At 56.5% G+C, this 15699-nt stretch overlaps 2 protein-coding genes across 8 annotated transcripts; both read left to right on the top strand.

The window, feature by feature from the left end:
* Window positions 1-810: 810 nt before the first annotated feature.
* Window positions 811-2452, top strand: INHBE (inhibin subunit beta E). The gene is made up of 2 exons (XM_082420480.1): window positions 811-1178; window positions 1432-2452. Exons 1-2 carry the CDS (start codon window positions 881-883, stop codon window positions 2187-2189), a joined length of 1056 nt encoding a protein of 351 aa, XP_082276606.1. The 5' UTR covers window positions 811-880; the 3' UTR covers window positions 2190-2452.
* Window positions 2453-4771: 2319 nt separating this feature from the next.
* Window positions 4772-15493, top strand: GLI1 (GLI family zinc finger 1). Of its 7 annotated transcripts, none has more exons than XM_082421202.1 (13): window positions 4772-4894; window positions 7794-7982; window positions 8448-8574; window positions 8805-8897; window positions 9163-9358; window positions 9616-9760; window positions 10113-10202; window positions 10293-10430; window positions 10744-10893; window positions 11513-11677; window positions 12189-12419; window positions 12956-13223; window positions 13645-15493. In XM_082421202.1, the coding sequence occupies exons 3-13, from the start codon at window positions 8475-8477 to the stop codon at window positions 15387-15389; spliced, it is 3321 nt and encodes a 1106-aa protein (XP_082277328.1). In that variant the 5' UTR covers window positions 4772-4894; window positions 7794-7982; window positions 8448-8474; the 3' UTR covers window positions 15390-15493. The 7 variants fall into 7 exon arrangements, with proteins under 7 accessions (XP_082277328.1, XP_082277326.1, XP_082277324.1 ...); XM_082421200.1 differs by having other exon boundaries at window positions 4788-5170; XM_082421198.1 differs by having other exon boundaries at window positions 4788-5170; window positions 7751-7982.
* Window positions 15494-15699: the final 206 nt, after the last annotated feature.

Here is a 15699-nt window from a genome sequence, read left to right as displayed (position 1 = left end):
ACGTGCTACTCCCCCCCAATGCTCCAGCCCTCGTCCACACTGTGCTCCAGTCCAACTGGACTCTGGGCGGTCAGCACAGGCAAGGTCAGGGGGTGACTTCTGTGCCCCGTGGCACTGCCACCTTGGCCTGGGCAAGAGGACTCCGTTCCTCCCACCCCCAGCCTCTCACCACTGTCCCAGCCCCATTGCTAGAAATAAAAAGACCAGAGTTCACCTTCCAGCCCAGAGAAATAACCACTGGGATTCCCAGCTGCCTCATGGAAACTGCTGCAGCAGTGGTGGATGGGCAAGCTAGACAGACTGTAGGTATGGGGGAAACTGCCCTTCACACCTTGCTCATATGGAGTTCCCTCCCCCGAGCCCCAGACCTTGGGGACTGAGCATGTGAAATCATCCTCCTTCTTGCATCATGCGTGTCCACATAGCCCCCCCACCCCCCTACCCCTGCCTCAAGCTCCGTGACCAGGGCCAGATGGTGAAACCTGAGCTCCAGGGGGGAACCTCCACCCCCTGCAGGGACCTGATGGGCAGCACAGTTGGCCAATCCTGGGGCTCAGAGGGTAGGTCTGCCTGCTGACCACTAGGTGAGGGAGCCCTAGGCTGCTGGCTCTAGAGAGGCCCCAGTCAGTAGCCAGACATAAGCTGTGAGGGTCAAAGTGGCAGACTACACTGAACACAGCTACCCATCGGACCATCCACTGTCTGCCTTCCTGAGTCCCAGGCAACAGAAGACAGGTGGCTCTACCCTTGGCCAAGGGTAGGTGTGGCACTGCTGTCTGCTGCCGCCGTGCCCTCATTGGCCTCCACGCAACCAGACTCAACAGAAGGAGCAACTGCCATCCGAGGCTCCCGACCTGACCCAGGGCCATTCACCAGGAACATGGGGCTCTCTGATGTCCAGCTCCAGCTGGTGCTGCTGTGGGCACTGGTGTGGGCACAGAGGGCAGGGTCTGTGTGTCCCTCCTGTGGGGGCCCCACACTGGCACCCCAAGCAGAACGAGCTCTGGTCCTTGAGCTAGCCAAGCAGCAGATCCTCGAGGGGCTACACCTGACCGGTCGTCCCATAATAACTCATCCTCCACCCCAGGCAGCGCTGACCAGAGCCCTCCGGAGACTGCAGCGGGGAAGTGTGGTTCCAGCGAATGGGGAGCAGGTCATCAGCTTTGCTGCCATCACAGGTGGGTGAGGGAGAGACAGGCAGAGAGCAGGCGGGGGGAAAGGGAGGAGGGAGGGGAGAATGACAGCGAGAGCAGAAGCAGAGGGAGCGCAGTACAGGAGGAAGAGGAGGAGTTGGAGCAGGACTGGCCTCGGAGTCCCTGCTTCTTCTAAAGGTGGGAGTTAGGGAAAACGACTGGCAGGGCTTGCGGGAGTCTCAGGGGACAGCATCATCTCCGCTTGCATTCCTCAATCCCTTCTCCATCTTCCCGGCAGACTCCTCCACCTCCACCTGCAGCTCCACGCTCACCTTCTACCTGTCCACTCCTCGCTCCCACCACCTGTACCACGCTCGCCTCTGGCTGCACGTGCTCCCCACCCTTCCCAGCACTCTTTCCTTGAGGATTTTCCGATGGGGCCCTAGGAGGAGACGCCGAGGGTCCCACGTCCTCCTGGCTGAGCACCAACTGACAACCCCAGGCTGGCACGCCCTGACTCTGCCCTCTAGTGGCTTGAGGCATGAGGAGTCCGGTGTCTTGAAACTCCAACTGGACTGCAGACCCCTAGAAGGCAACAGCACAGCTGCCCCCCAAACTCAGCAGCTCCTGGACACAGAGGGAGAGCAGCGGCCCTTCCTGGAGCTGAAGACCCGGCCCAAAGAGCCTGGAGCAGGCCGGGCCAGGAGGAGGACCCCCAGCTGTGAGCCTGAGACCCCCTTATGTTGTAGGCGAGACCATTATGTAGACTTCCAGGAACTGGGATGGCGGGACTGGATCTTGCAGCCCGAGGGGTACCAGCTGAATTACTGCAGTGGGCAGTGTCCCCCGCACCTGGCTGGCAGCCCAGGCATTGCTGCCTCCTTCCATTCTGCCGTCTTCAGCCTCCTCAAGGCCAACAACCCTTGGCCCTTGGGTACTTCCTGCTGTGTCCCTACTGCCCGAAGGCCTCTCTCTCTCCTCTACCTTGACCGTGATGGCAACGTGGTCAAGACAGATGTGCCAGATATGGTGGTAGAGGCCTGTGGCTGCAGCTAGCAAGAGTACCTGCGGGTTTGGAGTGAAGAGATCAAGCTAGGGGTTCCTAGGCAAAGGGCATCTGTGTCTGGAGGCGTCAGATTCCTGATCCATACCTTCATCCAGTGGGTCACCTGGCAATATGACTGGGTTGACCCCTCTGGGACCCAAATGGGCACTTTCTTGTCCAGACTCTGGCACATTCCAGGCTGGTTGATGTGTGGGGAGATGGGAAAAGTGTGTCCTCTAAAGGAGTCTACCCAGAAAGTATGATTTCCTACCCTAAGCCATCTGAGAAGATGGCAGAGGTGAGGGAGGGAGGGTGGGAAGGAGAAGGCAGAGAAAAATCACTTAGTCTCTCCAGAGGAGAGAAAGTCCTCAAGTGAGGGAAGGAAGAAGCAGACCAAGGGCCCATTGGGCTTGGGATGGGGGAAACAGGCTGGCCAAGTGTAAGGGCTGTGGAAGTGCTTGAAGGGAGGCTCAAGAGGGAGCTGGGAAAGGGGCTGATGGGAGGTGTTTGGGAGAGCCCCAGAAATGGGAGTCCAGAGAGAGGAGTGCTGAGCCTGAAAAGTTCTCTGGTTTTTCTTGGGGGAGGCAGGACCCATCAGGGAGGCAAATGTTTATACTTTCCTAATAAAAATGAGGAAAAAAAATCAACAAGTGTGAGTCATGAAGAAGGGCTGGGATGATGGTCCAGAGCAATGGTTCTCAAGAGTGTGGCCTGGGAACCTCCAGGAGGTCCCTGAGACCTTTTCATGCAGTCAAAACAATTTTCATAATAAAACTAAGATGTTATTTGCCTTTTTAATTTTCAATGTCTCAACAGCCTACGGTGGAGTTTTCTAGAGGCTGTAGGACATGTGATTACATCACCTTCCTGACATCTTTGTTAATGGGATGTGTGCTTGTGTATTCTTGTGTTACAAACTTTTTTTTCAGTTTTAATTTCTAATATGGTAAATTGATATAAATCACGTAAACAAAAGCTCAGTCATTTTTCAGAATGTAAAGGGACACTGAAGCCAAATTGTTTGAGAATTGCTGATCTAGAGTCCTGGATGGGGAGGAGAAAGCAATGTGCTCTAAAAGAGCTCCCCTGGGACTTCCCTGGTGCCGCAGTGGTTAAGAATCCGCCTGCCAATGCAGGGGACATGGGTTTGATCCCGTGGGGTCCGGGAAGATCCCACATGCCGCAGAGCAACTAAGCCCGTGCGCCACAACTACTGAAGCCCGTGCCTTTAGAGCCTGTGCTCTGCAACAAGAGAAGCCACCGCAATGAGAAGCCCGTGCGCTGCAACGAAGAGTAGCCCCTGCTCGCTGCAACTAGAGAAAGCCCGAGAGCAGCAACAAAGACCCAACACAGCCAAAAATAAATTAAAAAAAAAAAAAAAAAAAAGAGCTCCCTGGAAGGGGCATGTGTAAGGTCTCTTCTCCAGTTATCATTGATCTTGCCTGACCCTCTGGGTATAACTGTCTGGGTCAAAGTCATGTGGGGGAGGGAGGCTAAAATAGGGCTCCTTATCTGTCCTCCCACAGTTAATACATATATTTGTCAGGCCTCAGACCTCTTCCTAGCTTCACCTTTCCCCTTGACCCTCAGACTGAACAGTTAACTGACTGAATCTCCAGACCCAAGGAGGCGTGGTTCTTGGAAGCAGAGCTAGGATGTGGGAGGTCTATCTGAGGGGTGATAGAAAAAGAAGGGGCTCCTTTCCCCCACCATGCCTTCTCCCCTTTCTCATAAAGAAAGTTCAGAGAGATTAAAATAGCTGCCCCTTCCCCTGCATCCGGTAACCATGGCAACACAAGTCCAAATGGACAGGGCACTCCCCTATCAGACACTACCACTCTGCAGTAGCAGCCTCTGCCGGTGTGCCCCTCTGTTTCTTTGGGGTTATGCAACCCCTGCATGGGCTCCCAGCTGGGCTTTGGTGGGGGGACCTAAGCCTCCTACTCCTTCACCTCCCCCAGTCTCCTCTGCCTCCAATCAGACTCGAAGAAGGTGTCATGTGCCAGAAAGACCAGCAGAGGGAGCAGACAGCCTTGAAGAGCAGAAAGAGAGAGGGACGCGTAGAGGTGCAGAGGTGGCCCCAGTCTCCAGAACTCCGAGATGAAGGAAAGTAGGAGTTCTCCGGGAGCAGTGCTTCAGTCTCAGGGTTCCTTGGCAACTTTGTGAACACAGGCCCTGCCCTGCACCCAGAGCCTCAGCCACTGCTCCTCCCTTTTATGCTCCATGGACCCCTCACCTTCCGCCCAGGGCTCCCAACCCAACTCTGTCCCAATCCTGTTTCCACCCCAAATCTGTCCCAACCCCTTCATGTTCTATCCAAAGGGTGAGGCAGGCAGAAAAACTACAGGATAGTTATGGAATGCTCAGTTAGCACCAACTAAAGTCGATGACCCTACTTCCAATATTATTTTTCTCGGGTGAGTTTTTTCGTCGCCCCTCCGCCCCCCAATATATATCTCAATTTATTTTTTCTGGCTCTGATTCAGGGCCTCTTCGTAGGCAGCCGATCCAGGGATCCACGCCGGGATTTACTGCCCACTACCAGCAGCGTGTTCAGCGGGGGGGGGGGGGGGCTGTTAGGCAGTATAGGGTGCCTCAAGGGAGGGGGAGGATCCTGGGGGTCCTGGGGGTGCAATAAGCCAGGCACCCCCTCTCTTGCTTCCAGCTACCCCGCCTCATCCTCCAGAACTGCAAGAGGGAGGGAAATAGGAGGGAGGTGAGGGGCGAGCGGGAAGAGCGGCGGCGCGCCAGCGGCTAGAGCGAGAAAAAGTTTTTGCAAAAGGGAAAAAAAAGTCTGCGCTTCTCGCGGGTGGTCCCGGCTCGCGGCCCGGCGGGCTGGGCCGGCGGGAGGGCTGGGGGCCAGGTTGGGGGGTGGGGGTGGCCCCGAGGCTGCGCTGCTGTAGCCCTGTCCGCCCCCCCCTCCCCACCGCACACCCCCCAGCCCAGACTCCAGCCCTGGACCGCGCATCCCGAGCCCTGCGCCCAGACGGAGGTGAGAAGGGGGGCAGGAGGGGGACCACCTGGGAGCGGTGGGGGAAGGGACCTGAGGGGATGCTCTACTTGCGAGGGACTCTGCCCAGCCAAGGCGGGAGACCTAGGGCATAGAGGCAAAATAAGAGTGGGAGAGCCTGGGACAAGATATTAGAAAGTTTGGAGAATTTTTTCAAATGTATCTCCCTTTCTCTGTATTTTTTTTCCTTCTTCTGACAGTCTGTGTGTCTCTGTCTCAGGCAACCGTGGATCTCTTTGTTTGTCTCCGCCTCTCCCACATGTTAGGAACATCTCACTTTAATGAGGTTGGGATGAAGAGGTTGGAAGGACGGCTAGCTGGAGGTCTGCGTGGTAGAGAGGGAACTCCAGGTGTGATTGTGAGCGCAGGGCAGGAAGACATCAGTGTTTCTGAAAGGAGGGAACAGCTACGGAGAGACTCCTAGATAGGGTGTGTGAGGTGACAAAACCACTGGGGGGCGGCTGGGCTTAAAACTCTGACCTGCCTTGTGACAGATGTGCTTGCTGGTGCATGTATTTTGGGGAAAAAGAATTGTCTTCTGGAGTAGGAAGGGGGCTGGTGGAGTCAGTCTCTAGTTTAGGCCCTAGGAAGACTCCCCAAGGAATTTGGACTCCTGGGTCCCAATGGCTGTGGGCAGGGTGCTAAGGAGGAGCTGAGAAGACCTTGTCTTGACCCTCTGACCTCAGGACCACCAGGGCAGCTGGGGCCAGCCACAGGGAGACCCCTACTGGGATGGGGCGGGACCACTGGCCACTGCCTGCCTGTGCATCCCCGTTGGCCCCCCTCCCAAATGGGAGCTGGGGACCGAGGCCCCTCCTCTGGCTCAGACCACCCTGCCTGCCCTTGCTCCCCGCTCTGAAGCCTCTTTCAGGCCCCATGACCCCGAAACAATCCGTCCTGGGCAGCTAGCTTTGGGGACAGGATTAGGGAAAGGGGATCCCATAGACACTGGGGACTGAAGGTTTTAGGGCGCTGGAGAACTGGGGTCTTCATACGATAGGTCTTTACGGTCCAGTAGAGGGAGAACGCAGCGCAGTTTCCCGGGGGGGAGTTGTAAGGGCCGGAATAAGGGTGGGTTTTCCTTGGGGGGCGGGGTCCAGAGACACCCCCCCCCATTATCTCCCAGGCATCCCCTGCCAGGCGGCACAGACCCCGCCCTTGACGTCACTAGGGGGTTCCCGGGGGTCTGGAGGGGTTAACCCTTGGGAAGCCAGCTGGGATACCCAGGAACCTAAGGTGTCCTGGCCCCTCCCCCTCCCCAGACACACCTTATTTTATTTACCCTAGTCACTTTCTCTCCCTGTAGTTTCTGGATTCTTCTTTCTCACCCCACCAAGGGGACTCCCACTCTCCAACAGTGCCCCCCCACCCCGCCCCGGGCGCCAATGCCAGCTCTCTGGATGCACTGAGGGGAGGAGGGAAGAATGTGTCCCGCCTCTCAGTCCACCCTCCCTCCACTCCGCTGCGGCTCGCTCGACTGGGCTCCCGGGGCGGGCGGGGGAAGCGGAGCTGTCTGCAGCCAGAGCCTGCGGCGGCGACTTGGGTGGGCCGAGGAGGCACGGGGGCGGGGAAGGCGGGACCGGGAGAAGGGGGGCGGGGCCGACTCCTGGGAGTTGGGGAGCGGGGGTGCGAGGGGGGACTCCGGAAAATTAGGAGACACAGAGGATGATTCAGGGCTCCAGCAAGGGAACCCTGGAGCTCCCTGCCCCATCCTGCGCTCTCATCCACACCCCAGAAAAACTTAATTTTCTGAAGCTGGAAAAGTTGGCGAAATCTTCCTTTCACTAATGTGAAGGGGAGACGTGGGTGGGCTGTGGCACGCGTGGGTGAGGAGGGATGTCGCCCAATTTCCATCTCGGCCTCCCCTATGGCTGGGCACTGGGGCAGGAAGATGACTGAGTAGGCATGTTTGGGGGAGTCTCTTTAGTTTTGGGGGGTCGTTAGCTAGCCCCCGCCTCCTTCCCCTGGGTGAGTCATAGAGGAAAGAGGCGGGAGAAGTGTCCCCCCATCCAGCTGCCAGACAGCTGTGCCCCCCCCCCCCAAAGTAGTGCCAAGGTCGAGTTGGGAGGTCTTGGTTGCAGGATCCGGATCTCCGCTGGTAAAGGAGGAGTTAGGAAGAGTAAAGCCCAGGCTGCGGGGCTCGGGCTGGGTCATGGGGTCCGGGTTCCGCTCCCCATCTTACCCCGCCCTCACCCTAAATCCCAGCATCCTGGGATCACCCACCGCGCCGGCCGGCCCGCTCCCTGTCGCTCTCCACCCTACCCCGCCCCACCCCACCCTCAGTCCCGGGAGACCGGAAAACCCGGGATGGAGTAAAAACTGGAGTTTGAGGAGAAGAGCGGACAGCGGCACCCTCTTCTCCCTCACTACTCCTCTCTAATGGATGACTTGTGTGTGTTTGTGTGTGTGTGTGTCTGTCTGTGTCTGTGTCTGTGTCTTCTCCCAAAGTTTTCCCTCACAGCCCCTTTCCTGCTCCCCCAAAACAGACCAAAAGAGTTAGGCGGACGCCCAGATTCAAACCACCCCTGAATAATACCAGCTTCCATCCTTTGTACCCAACAGACCCTGGAGGCTCTCCTCAGAAACTTTATCCCCTTCCACACAGCTTGCTGCCTTAGAGAGGAAAGGACAGATCATCTGGGCTCCCTCCTGGTCCCGTCAGCCTCTCTGGGCTGTGGCGAGGGCTCCCTCTGCTGGACACTGGAGAGGTTGTAGACGGGCTGTCACTAGGCAGCGAGCAACAAATGAAGAAAGGGAGAGGGGCTCAGGCTGAGCAGCCAGCCCAGTGCCTGAGGTCAGTCACTCCTCCTCCTGAGTTCCCCCATCCCACCCCTCAAAGCTGGCCCATGGTCAGAACAAGATGAAACAGAGGGCCCATGGTATAAAATCACCTGAAGCTCACAGGCACAATTAGTCCACAACACTCCCCCTACACACACGCACACACACATACATACCCACACACATACCCACACACACACACACACACACACACACACACACACACACACACATACCCACACACACCCCACCCAGGCAAAGCTCCCACCCGGTTCCCACAAAGATCCCCAAGATTGCCTCTACCTCTATGGGACTTCTCTCCTTACCCTCCCCTGGCTGAGGGAAGCTCATTTCAACTTGATTTCCCATGGCAGATGTCTTGGAGGTGCTCTGCCCAGGGTTCGGCACCTTAGTTATCTGACCTTCCATATTTCTCTCCTACCTTTATAACTTGCAGATCTCCCTTCCCCTCCTGCAGTGTCCCCACACTCTCCTCTGAGACACCATGTTCAACTCGATGACCCCACCGCCAGTCAGTAGCTATGGCGAGCCCTGCTGTCTCCGGCCCCTCCCCAGTCAGGGGGCCCCCAGCATGGGGACAGAAGGTCAGTGCGTACACCAATCCCCGGACCTTGAGGACTGGCAGATCTCTCATCCAGTCCCAGGGATCCCTCATCTATCTCCGCCCCCATGCCAGTTTCCCATATACAAAAAGATCTGAGGCCCCATGTCACTGGGGCTTGGAATATGGGATCAGGCCCCACCTGGGGTTTTGAGGTGAGACCTTATGTGTCCTCCATTCCCAACCCCCATTCCAGCTGTACCTCTTTTCTAGGACTGCCTGGCCTGCCCTTCTGCCACCAGGCCACCCTCATGTCCAGCCCCCACAGTTACGGGCCAGCCAGAGAGACCAGCAGCTGCACGGAGGGTGAGGCTTCGGGCAACATCTCTTTCCTTTCTGCCTCTTTGGGACTTGTCCTGAGGGAGAAAGTTGGAGGGCAGGGCATCTACTTTGGAAGAGGAAATGCTTGGAGATGGGATCAAGGAATCAGAGCATGATCAGGAGGTCACAGATGGGGTCAACAGGGCAGAGTCTGGTGTCATTTCTTTTGGCTGAGAGTCAGGACCCATGGGCTGCATGCATGGGGTACATGCTCCTTTACCGTATCTATCTCCCCTGTTTCCTGCCCCAGCCCCACTGTTTCCTCCTCCCCGGAGTGCAGTCAAATTGACCAAGAAGCGGGCTCTCTCCATCTCACCTCTGTCAGACGCCAGCCTGGACCTGCAGACAGTTATCCGCACCTCACCCAGCTCCCTCGTGGCCTTCATCAACTCACGCTGTGCATCTCCGGGGGGCTCCTATGGTCACCTCTCCATCGGCACCATGAGGTACAGACAGCCTCGGGCTAAGAGGCCCCTAAAGGCCCTACCAAACCCCATTAAAAGCCTCAAGCCCTCCAAACCACCTGACCCTATTTGAATCCTTATCACTTCAAAGGCGTGGAAGCCCTCCTCAGTACTTCCCTGGGACTGCCTCAACCACTTCCCATACCGTCTTCCAGAAACCCTCCAAAGAGCTCAAGAACTCCTGAGGCTTTCTGAGATGATAGTCCTAAGTAACTGCCTCTCCTCCTCCTCCTCCTCAGCCCATCTCTGGGATTCTCACCCCAGATGAATCACCAAAAAGGGACCTCGCCTTCCTTCGGGGTCCAGCCCTGTGGTCCCCATGACCCCACCCAGGGTGGGATGATGCCACATCCTCAGTCCCGGGGACCCCTCTCAACTTGCCAGGTGAGAGTCCTCATATTGTCACCTGATTTCCCTCAGTTCAGGGTGGGTGGGTGGTAGACTTTTTAGGGGAAAGGTGAATGAAGAACAGAGGACGTAAAAGTTTTCAGTGCCAGAAAAATTAAGGGGTATGGGTGCCGGGGTTCACTTCTTGGGGTTGAATCAGTCTCTTCCAAATGAGATCCCACCTTTCGCCCATCCCATTCACCAGTGCAGTCTAAGGAGGAAGTCTCTTCCCAACCCAGGGGTTCCCGCTGCTTGGGTGGGGGCAGTCAGGGCAGGAAGACCTGGCTGGGTTCTCTCTTCCTCCTGCTCACTTCTCCCTTCACCATCCTCACCTCTGCCCTTGGGGAAGCTGAAGTCTGAGCTGGATGCGCTGCTTAGCAAGTGCCCGGAGGAGCCCTTGGAAGGTGATATGTGCAGCCCCAACTCCACGGGCACACAGGTAAGGGGGAGCGGGGAGCTTTACCTCTGCAACCTGAGTGAAACAAAAGCTGTCACCGAGGTGACACTAGGATTTTCTCTCCTACCCTAGGATCCCCTGCTGGGGATGCTGGATGGGCGGGAAGACCTGGAGAGAGAGGAGAAGCCTGAGCACGATTCTGTGTATGAGACTGACTGCCGCTGGGACGGCTGCAGTCAGGAGTTCGACTCCCAGGAGCAGCTGGTGCATGTGAGCCGCAGGGGGTAACAGGAATGCTGGCTGGAGCCTGTAGGACATTCTGGGTGGGACATGGTGGAATCAGGCTAAGGGCAGGAGGTCAGAGGTTGGGTGCCCAGTGGGTAGGCAGAAATTCAGGAGGTGTAACTTTGTTTTAGAAACTTGGAAGAACAGAGCTGTGGGCTGTGATGTTCCTCCTGCCTCTTCTTCCCCCATGATGGGAAGCCATGGAGGGATATGGTGGGGTGGGGAGGTCCAGGGAAGGTCTGTTGTGGATCTCAGGGGCATAGGGAACCTCAGAGAACCTCTGCATCTTCTCCCTCAGCACATCAACAGCGAGCACATCCACGGAGAGCGGAAGGAGTTTGTGTGCCATTGGGGGGGCTGCTCCAGGGAGCTGAGGCCCTTCAAAGCCCAGTACATGCTGGTGGTGCACATGCGCAGACACACAGGCGAGAAGCCACATAAGTGCACGGTGAGGCACCCCCTCCCCAAGCTCAGGGTTCCTTTCTAAATCGGGGCTCCCCACCAAGGCAGGGCCCAATCTGACTTTTACCTTCATAGGTCCCTTCCTCCATAAACAAATATTCAAAAATTGTATTTTATGACTAGGTTGGTATGAAGATGAACATATTGATATCATATATTAGAACACTTTCTTGGACCTAAAAGCTAATTTTTCCCCTTGTTTTTAAAAGAAATTAAAACATTTTTGTGGGCCCCTAGAAGTACAGTGGGCCATAGGCACCGGGCCTGCAACTCTGCCTAATGGGGAAGCCCTGCACTGAGGACACACACTCCCCGGATGACCCCCCCAGGACAGTCTGGGCTCCTCGTGCAGGAGACGTGCCCTGGTTTGACCAGGGGCTGCTCGCTGCCTCAGCTCCATGTCCCTGCAGGCCGAGTGCCTCCAGCTACTTCTGTTCCCCCAGCTCTTGCCTGCCCTTGTCCCTGAATTTTGGGAATTCTGAAGCCCCAGTGCTCTCCCATCTTGAGTTATATTCTCTGATGTATGTCCCTTTTGAGATTCAGGGTTCCACTAACCTCCATGTCCTTCTGTCTGAGAGCAATCCTTTGACCCCCATGTCCCCTAGTTTGAGGGGTGCCGGAAGTCATACTCACGCCTGGAAAATCTGAAGACACACCTGCGGTCACACACGGGTGAGAAGCCATACATGTGTGAACACGAGGGCTGCAGTAAAGCCTTCAGCAATGCCAGTGACCGAGCCAAGCACCAGAATCGGACCCACTCCAATGAGGTGAATGCCCCACTCAAGAGACCCTCCCCACTTAAAGAAGCCACCTACTGGGGAGGTTCCCCCATAAGAAATCCCTTAGCCCAGCACCCACTCCACAGAGGTGAGTTCCCCCTACCCCCGACCCATACAATTCACCTGAAGAAGGTCTTTCTGAAACCAAGAATTTCCACTTACCACCCCTCCCCCTACCTCTAACCAGCCAAAGGGCTAAACTAAAATAGACCAATTCTAACTAAAAGAGACCGCTGGTCCCTTCAACCCCTGAATTTATGAGGCCTCACAGACCTGGGTTCACCCCCTCATCTTTCCCAGGCCTGGGCTGTCAGTTTTCCTCATCTTCCCCTTGATCCTTTCATCCTTTACTCCAAGGGCCCTACTCTCCTTATTTCCTTGGGTGCTATGCATTCCTCCCTGACCCCCCTCATCCTCACTTACCACCACTTTTTCCCATTTCTTTTGCATTCTCCCGCTTTGATCCTTTTGCCTGCTGTCTTCACTCTCCATTCAACAGAAGCCCTATGTGTGTAAGCTCCCTGGCTGCACCAAACGTTACACAGATCCCAGCTCGCTCCGGAAACATGTCAAGACAGTGCATGGTCCTGACGCCCACGTGACCAAGCGGCACCGAGGAGATGGCCCCCTGCCCCGGGCACCGGCTCTTTCCACAGTGGAGCCCAAGAGGGAGCGGGACGGAGGCCCCATCAGGGAGGAGAGCAGACTGACTGTGCCAGAGGGTGCCATGGTGAGGCAACCCCCTGCCTCCATACCCCCGCCTGCCCTGCCGACATCTTTCTAGTCCCCTCCCAACTGGTCCATCGCCTCCTGTGCAAATCTCTCTTCTGTGGCCGGTCCCCCAGTCTCTTATCCAAGTTTTGCTCCTTGGGCTACCTCAAACCTAGGGATTTTAGTGTAATTAATTACTTAATGGGTTCAACAAACTCATATATAGGAATTAGCATATTATTTTAGGCCTTGTGCCTGTATAATTTCACATACTCCTCACAACAACTTCATGAGAAAGGAACTTACTCTCCCCATTTTCAGATAAGGAAACTCAGGCATAGAGAAATTGTTCAAGGTCATAGAGCCCAAATTTGAGTCAAGGTAGTCTAGGCTCTTCTCATCACCTTTTCTCCAGTTTGCCCTTGTCTTTCACTTGCTCAGCCCTCTCTATACCCTTAAGCAGTCACTGGGACACAGGCTTTAGCCACTCACCAAGTTCAGGGAACTGTGGGGAAGGGGGATGGGTGCCACCCTTAGCCCTCATCTTCCCCACAGAAGCCACAGCCAAGCCCTGGGGCCCAGTCGTCCTGCAGCAGTGACCACTCCCCAGCAGGCAGCGCAGCCAATACAGACAGTGGTGTGGAAATGACTGGAAATGCAGGGGGCAGCACCGAGGACCTGTCCAGCTTGGACGAGGGGCCTTGCATTGCTGGCACTGGTCTGTCTACTCTTCGCCGCCTTGAGAACCTTAGGCTGGACCAGCTACACCAATTCCGACCGATAGGGCCCCGGGGCCTCAAACTGCCCAGCTTGACCCACACCGGTGAGAGATGGGTGTTGGGGGTGGTTGCTAGGCTGGGATCTGGACCTTCTCTGGGGTTGGAAGGAGGACTTCACCCTTCAGGGCTGCTATACAGCTCCTTTGTACAATTAGAAAAACGTCCTCCTTCCTCAGGACGCTTTTCTTCCATCTATCAGAAAATTGTTGCGATATACAAAGTCTACGATGCAAATGCTGTCCCCTAGGATTGTGCAGTGTACAACCTGTAGGACTGTTCACAGCGACCCTGAATCCCTGGTGACCCAGAAGCAGAAAGGGCATGGGTGAAGGAGGAGACAAAACTGAGTGGTTAGAGTTAAGGAGCCTTCCTTGGGATTCCAGGACAAGGCTGTCCCTTGGGGGAGGCAGGGTGAGATTCAGAGGGCTCCCTGGCCACCCTGCCTTTTCTACCTATCACTTGCAGGCACTCCTGGGTCTCGCCGTCTGGGCCCCCCAGTATCTCTTGACCGCCGCAGCAGCAGCTCCAGCAGCGTCAGCTCAGCCTATACTGTCAGCCGCCGCTCCTCCCTGGCTTCCCCTTTCCCCCCTGGTTCACCACCAGAGAACGGGGCATGCTCTCTGCCTGGCCTCACGCCTGCCCAGCACTACCTGCTCCGGGCAAGATATGCTTCAGCCAGGGGAGGTGGTACCCCACCCACTGCAGCACCCAGCCTGGATCGGATGGGGGGTCTTCCTGCACCTCCCTGGAGAAGCCGAGCCGAGTATCCAGGATACAACCCCAATGTAGGGGTCACCCGGAGGGCCAGTGACCCAGCCCGGTCTGCTGACTGCCCTGCCCCAGCCAGAGTCCAGCGGTTCAAGAGCTTGGGTTGTGTCCACACACCCCCCACAGTGGCAGGAGGAGGACGGAACTTTGATCCCCAACTCCCAACCTCTGTCTACTCACCACAGCCCCCCAGCATCACTGAGAATTTCGCCATGGATACCAGAGGGCTACGGGAGGAGCCAGAGGTTGGGACCTCCGTGATGGGCAGTGGTCTGAACCCCTATATGGACTTCCCGCCTGCTGATACTCTGGGATATGGGGGACCTGAGGGGGCAGCAGCTGAGCCTTATGGAGCTAGAGGTCCAGGCTCCCTGCCTCTTGGGCCTGGTCCACCTACCAACTACGGCCCCAACCCCTGTCCCCAGCAGGTCTCCTATCCTGAACCCACCCCAGAAACATGGGGTGAGTTCCCTTCCCACTCTGGGCTGTACCCAGGCCCCAAGCCTCCAGCTGGAGCCTACGGCCAGTGTCCTCGTCTTGAACATTATGGACAAGTGCAGGTGAAGCCGGAACAGGGGTGTCCAGTGGGTTCTGACCCCACAGGACTGGCACCCTGCCTCAATGCCCACCCCAGTGAGGGGCCTCCACGCTCACAGCCTCTATTCTCCCACTACCCCCAGCCTCCCCCTCCCCAGTATCCCCAGTCAGGCAACTATACCCAGCCACCTCCTGATTATCTTCCTTCAGAACCCAGGCCCAGCCTGGATTTTGAGTCCCCTACTCATTCTACAGGACAGCTCAAGGCACAGCTTGTGTGTAATTATGTCCAGTCTCAACAGGAGCTGCTGTGGGAGGGAGGGGGCAGGGGAGAGCCCCCAGTCCAGGACCCTCTCTACCAGAGTCCCAAGTTTCTGGGGGGTTCCCAGGTTAGCCTGAGCCCTGCCAAGGCACAAGTGGCCACATATGGACCTGGCTTTGCACCTAACTTGCCCAATCACAAGTCAGGCTCCTATCCTACCCCTTCACCATGCCATGAAAATTTTGCAGTAGGGGCAAACAAGGCTTCCCATAGGGCAGCAGCACCACCCCGACTTCTGCCTCCACTACCCACTTGCTATGGGCCCCTCAAGGCAGGGGGCACCAACCCTAGCTGTGGCCATCCTGAGGTGGGCAGGCTGGGAGGGGGCCCAGCCTTGTACCCTCCTCCTGAAGGGCAGGTGTGTAACCCTCTGGACTCTCTTGATCTCGACAACACTCAGCTGGACTTTGTGGCTATTCTGGATGAGCCCCAGGGGCTGAGTCCTCCCCCCTCCCATGATCAGAGGGACAGCTCTGAACATACCCCACCTCCTTCTGGGACCCCCAACATGGCTGTGGGCAACATGAGTGTCTTATTGGGATCCCTGCCTGGGGAGACACAGTTCCTCAACTCTAGTGCTTAAGGAGTGCGGAATCACAGTTCCACATTTCCTAAGGGGTTTCCATCCCCACAAGAAGTCAGGAGGAGGAGCCATAGCCCCCTGGAATACCCCAGGGCTGGGAGGTATGGGCTGGGGCTGTACACAGTCTAACTATATTTCGGGAGGAATTTGATAATGACACTGTTTCCTGATAATAAAGGAACTGCATCAGAAAGAGCCCTACTTTATATGTTATTATCTTGGGGGAGGGGTGATGACAGGGAACTAGAGAAGCAGGGGTTAATCCATCCACCTCCCTCTTTAGAGAAGCTTCCTCACCCTTTCCCAACCC

This window comes from Balaenoptera physalus (genome assembly GCF_965194825.1).
Source record: "Balaenoptera physalus genome assembly, chromosome: 13".
NCBI classification, from domain to species: Eukaryota; Metazoa; Chordata; class Mammalia; order Artiodactyla; family Balaenopteridae; genus Balaenoptera; species Balaenoptera physalus.
This window is presented reverse-complemented; position numbering and strand designations above follow the sequence as displayed.

Bases quoted from the DNA above. Each gene is read 5' to 3' on its own strand.
- INHBE (XM_082420480.1), top strand. From the start codon at position 881: ATGGGGCTCTCTGATGTCCAGCTCCAGCTGGTGCTGCTGTGGGCACTG. The intron at 1,179-1,431 runs GTGGGTGAGGGA...TCTTCCCGGCAG, and splicing joins CAGCTTTGCTGCCATCACAG to ACTCCTCCACCTCCACCTGC.
- GLI1 (XM_082421197.1), top strand. From the start codon at position 8,660: ATGCCAGTTTCCCATATACAAAAAGATCTGAGGCCCCATGTCACTGGG. The intron at 9,761-10,112 runs GTGAGAGTCCTC...CCCTTGGGGAAG, and splicing joins GACCCCTCTCAACTTGCCAG to CTGAAGTCTGAGCTGGATGC. The intron at 10,894-11,512 runs GTGAGGCACCCC...CATGTCCCCTAG, and splicing joins AGAAGCCACATAAGTGCACG to TTTGAGGGGTGCCGGAAGTC.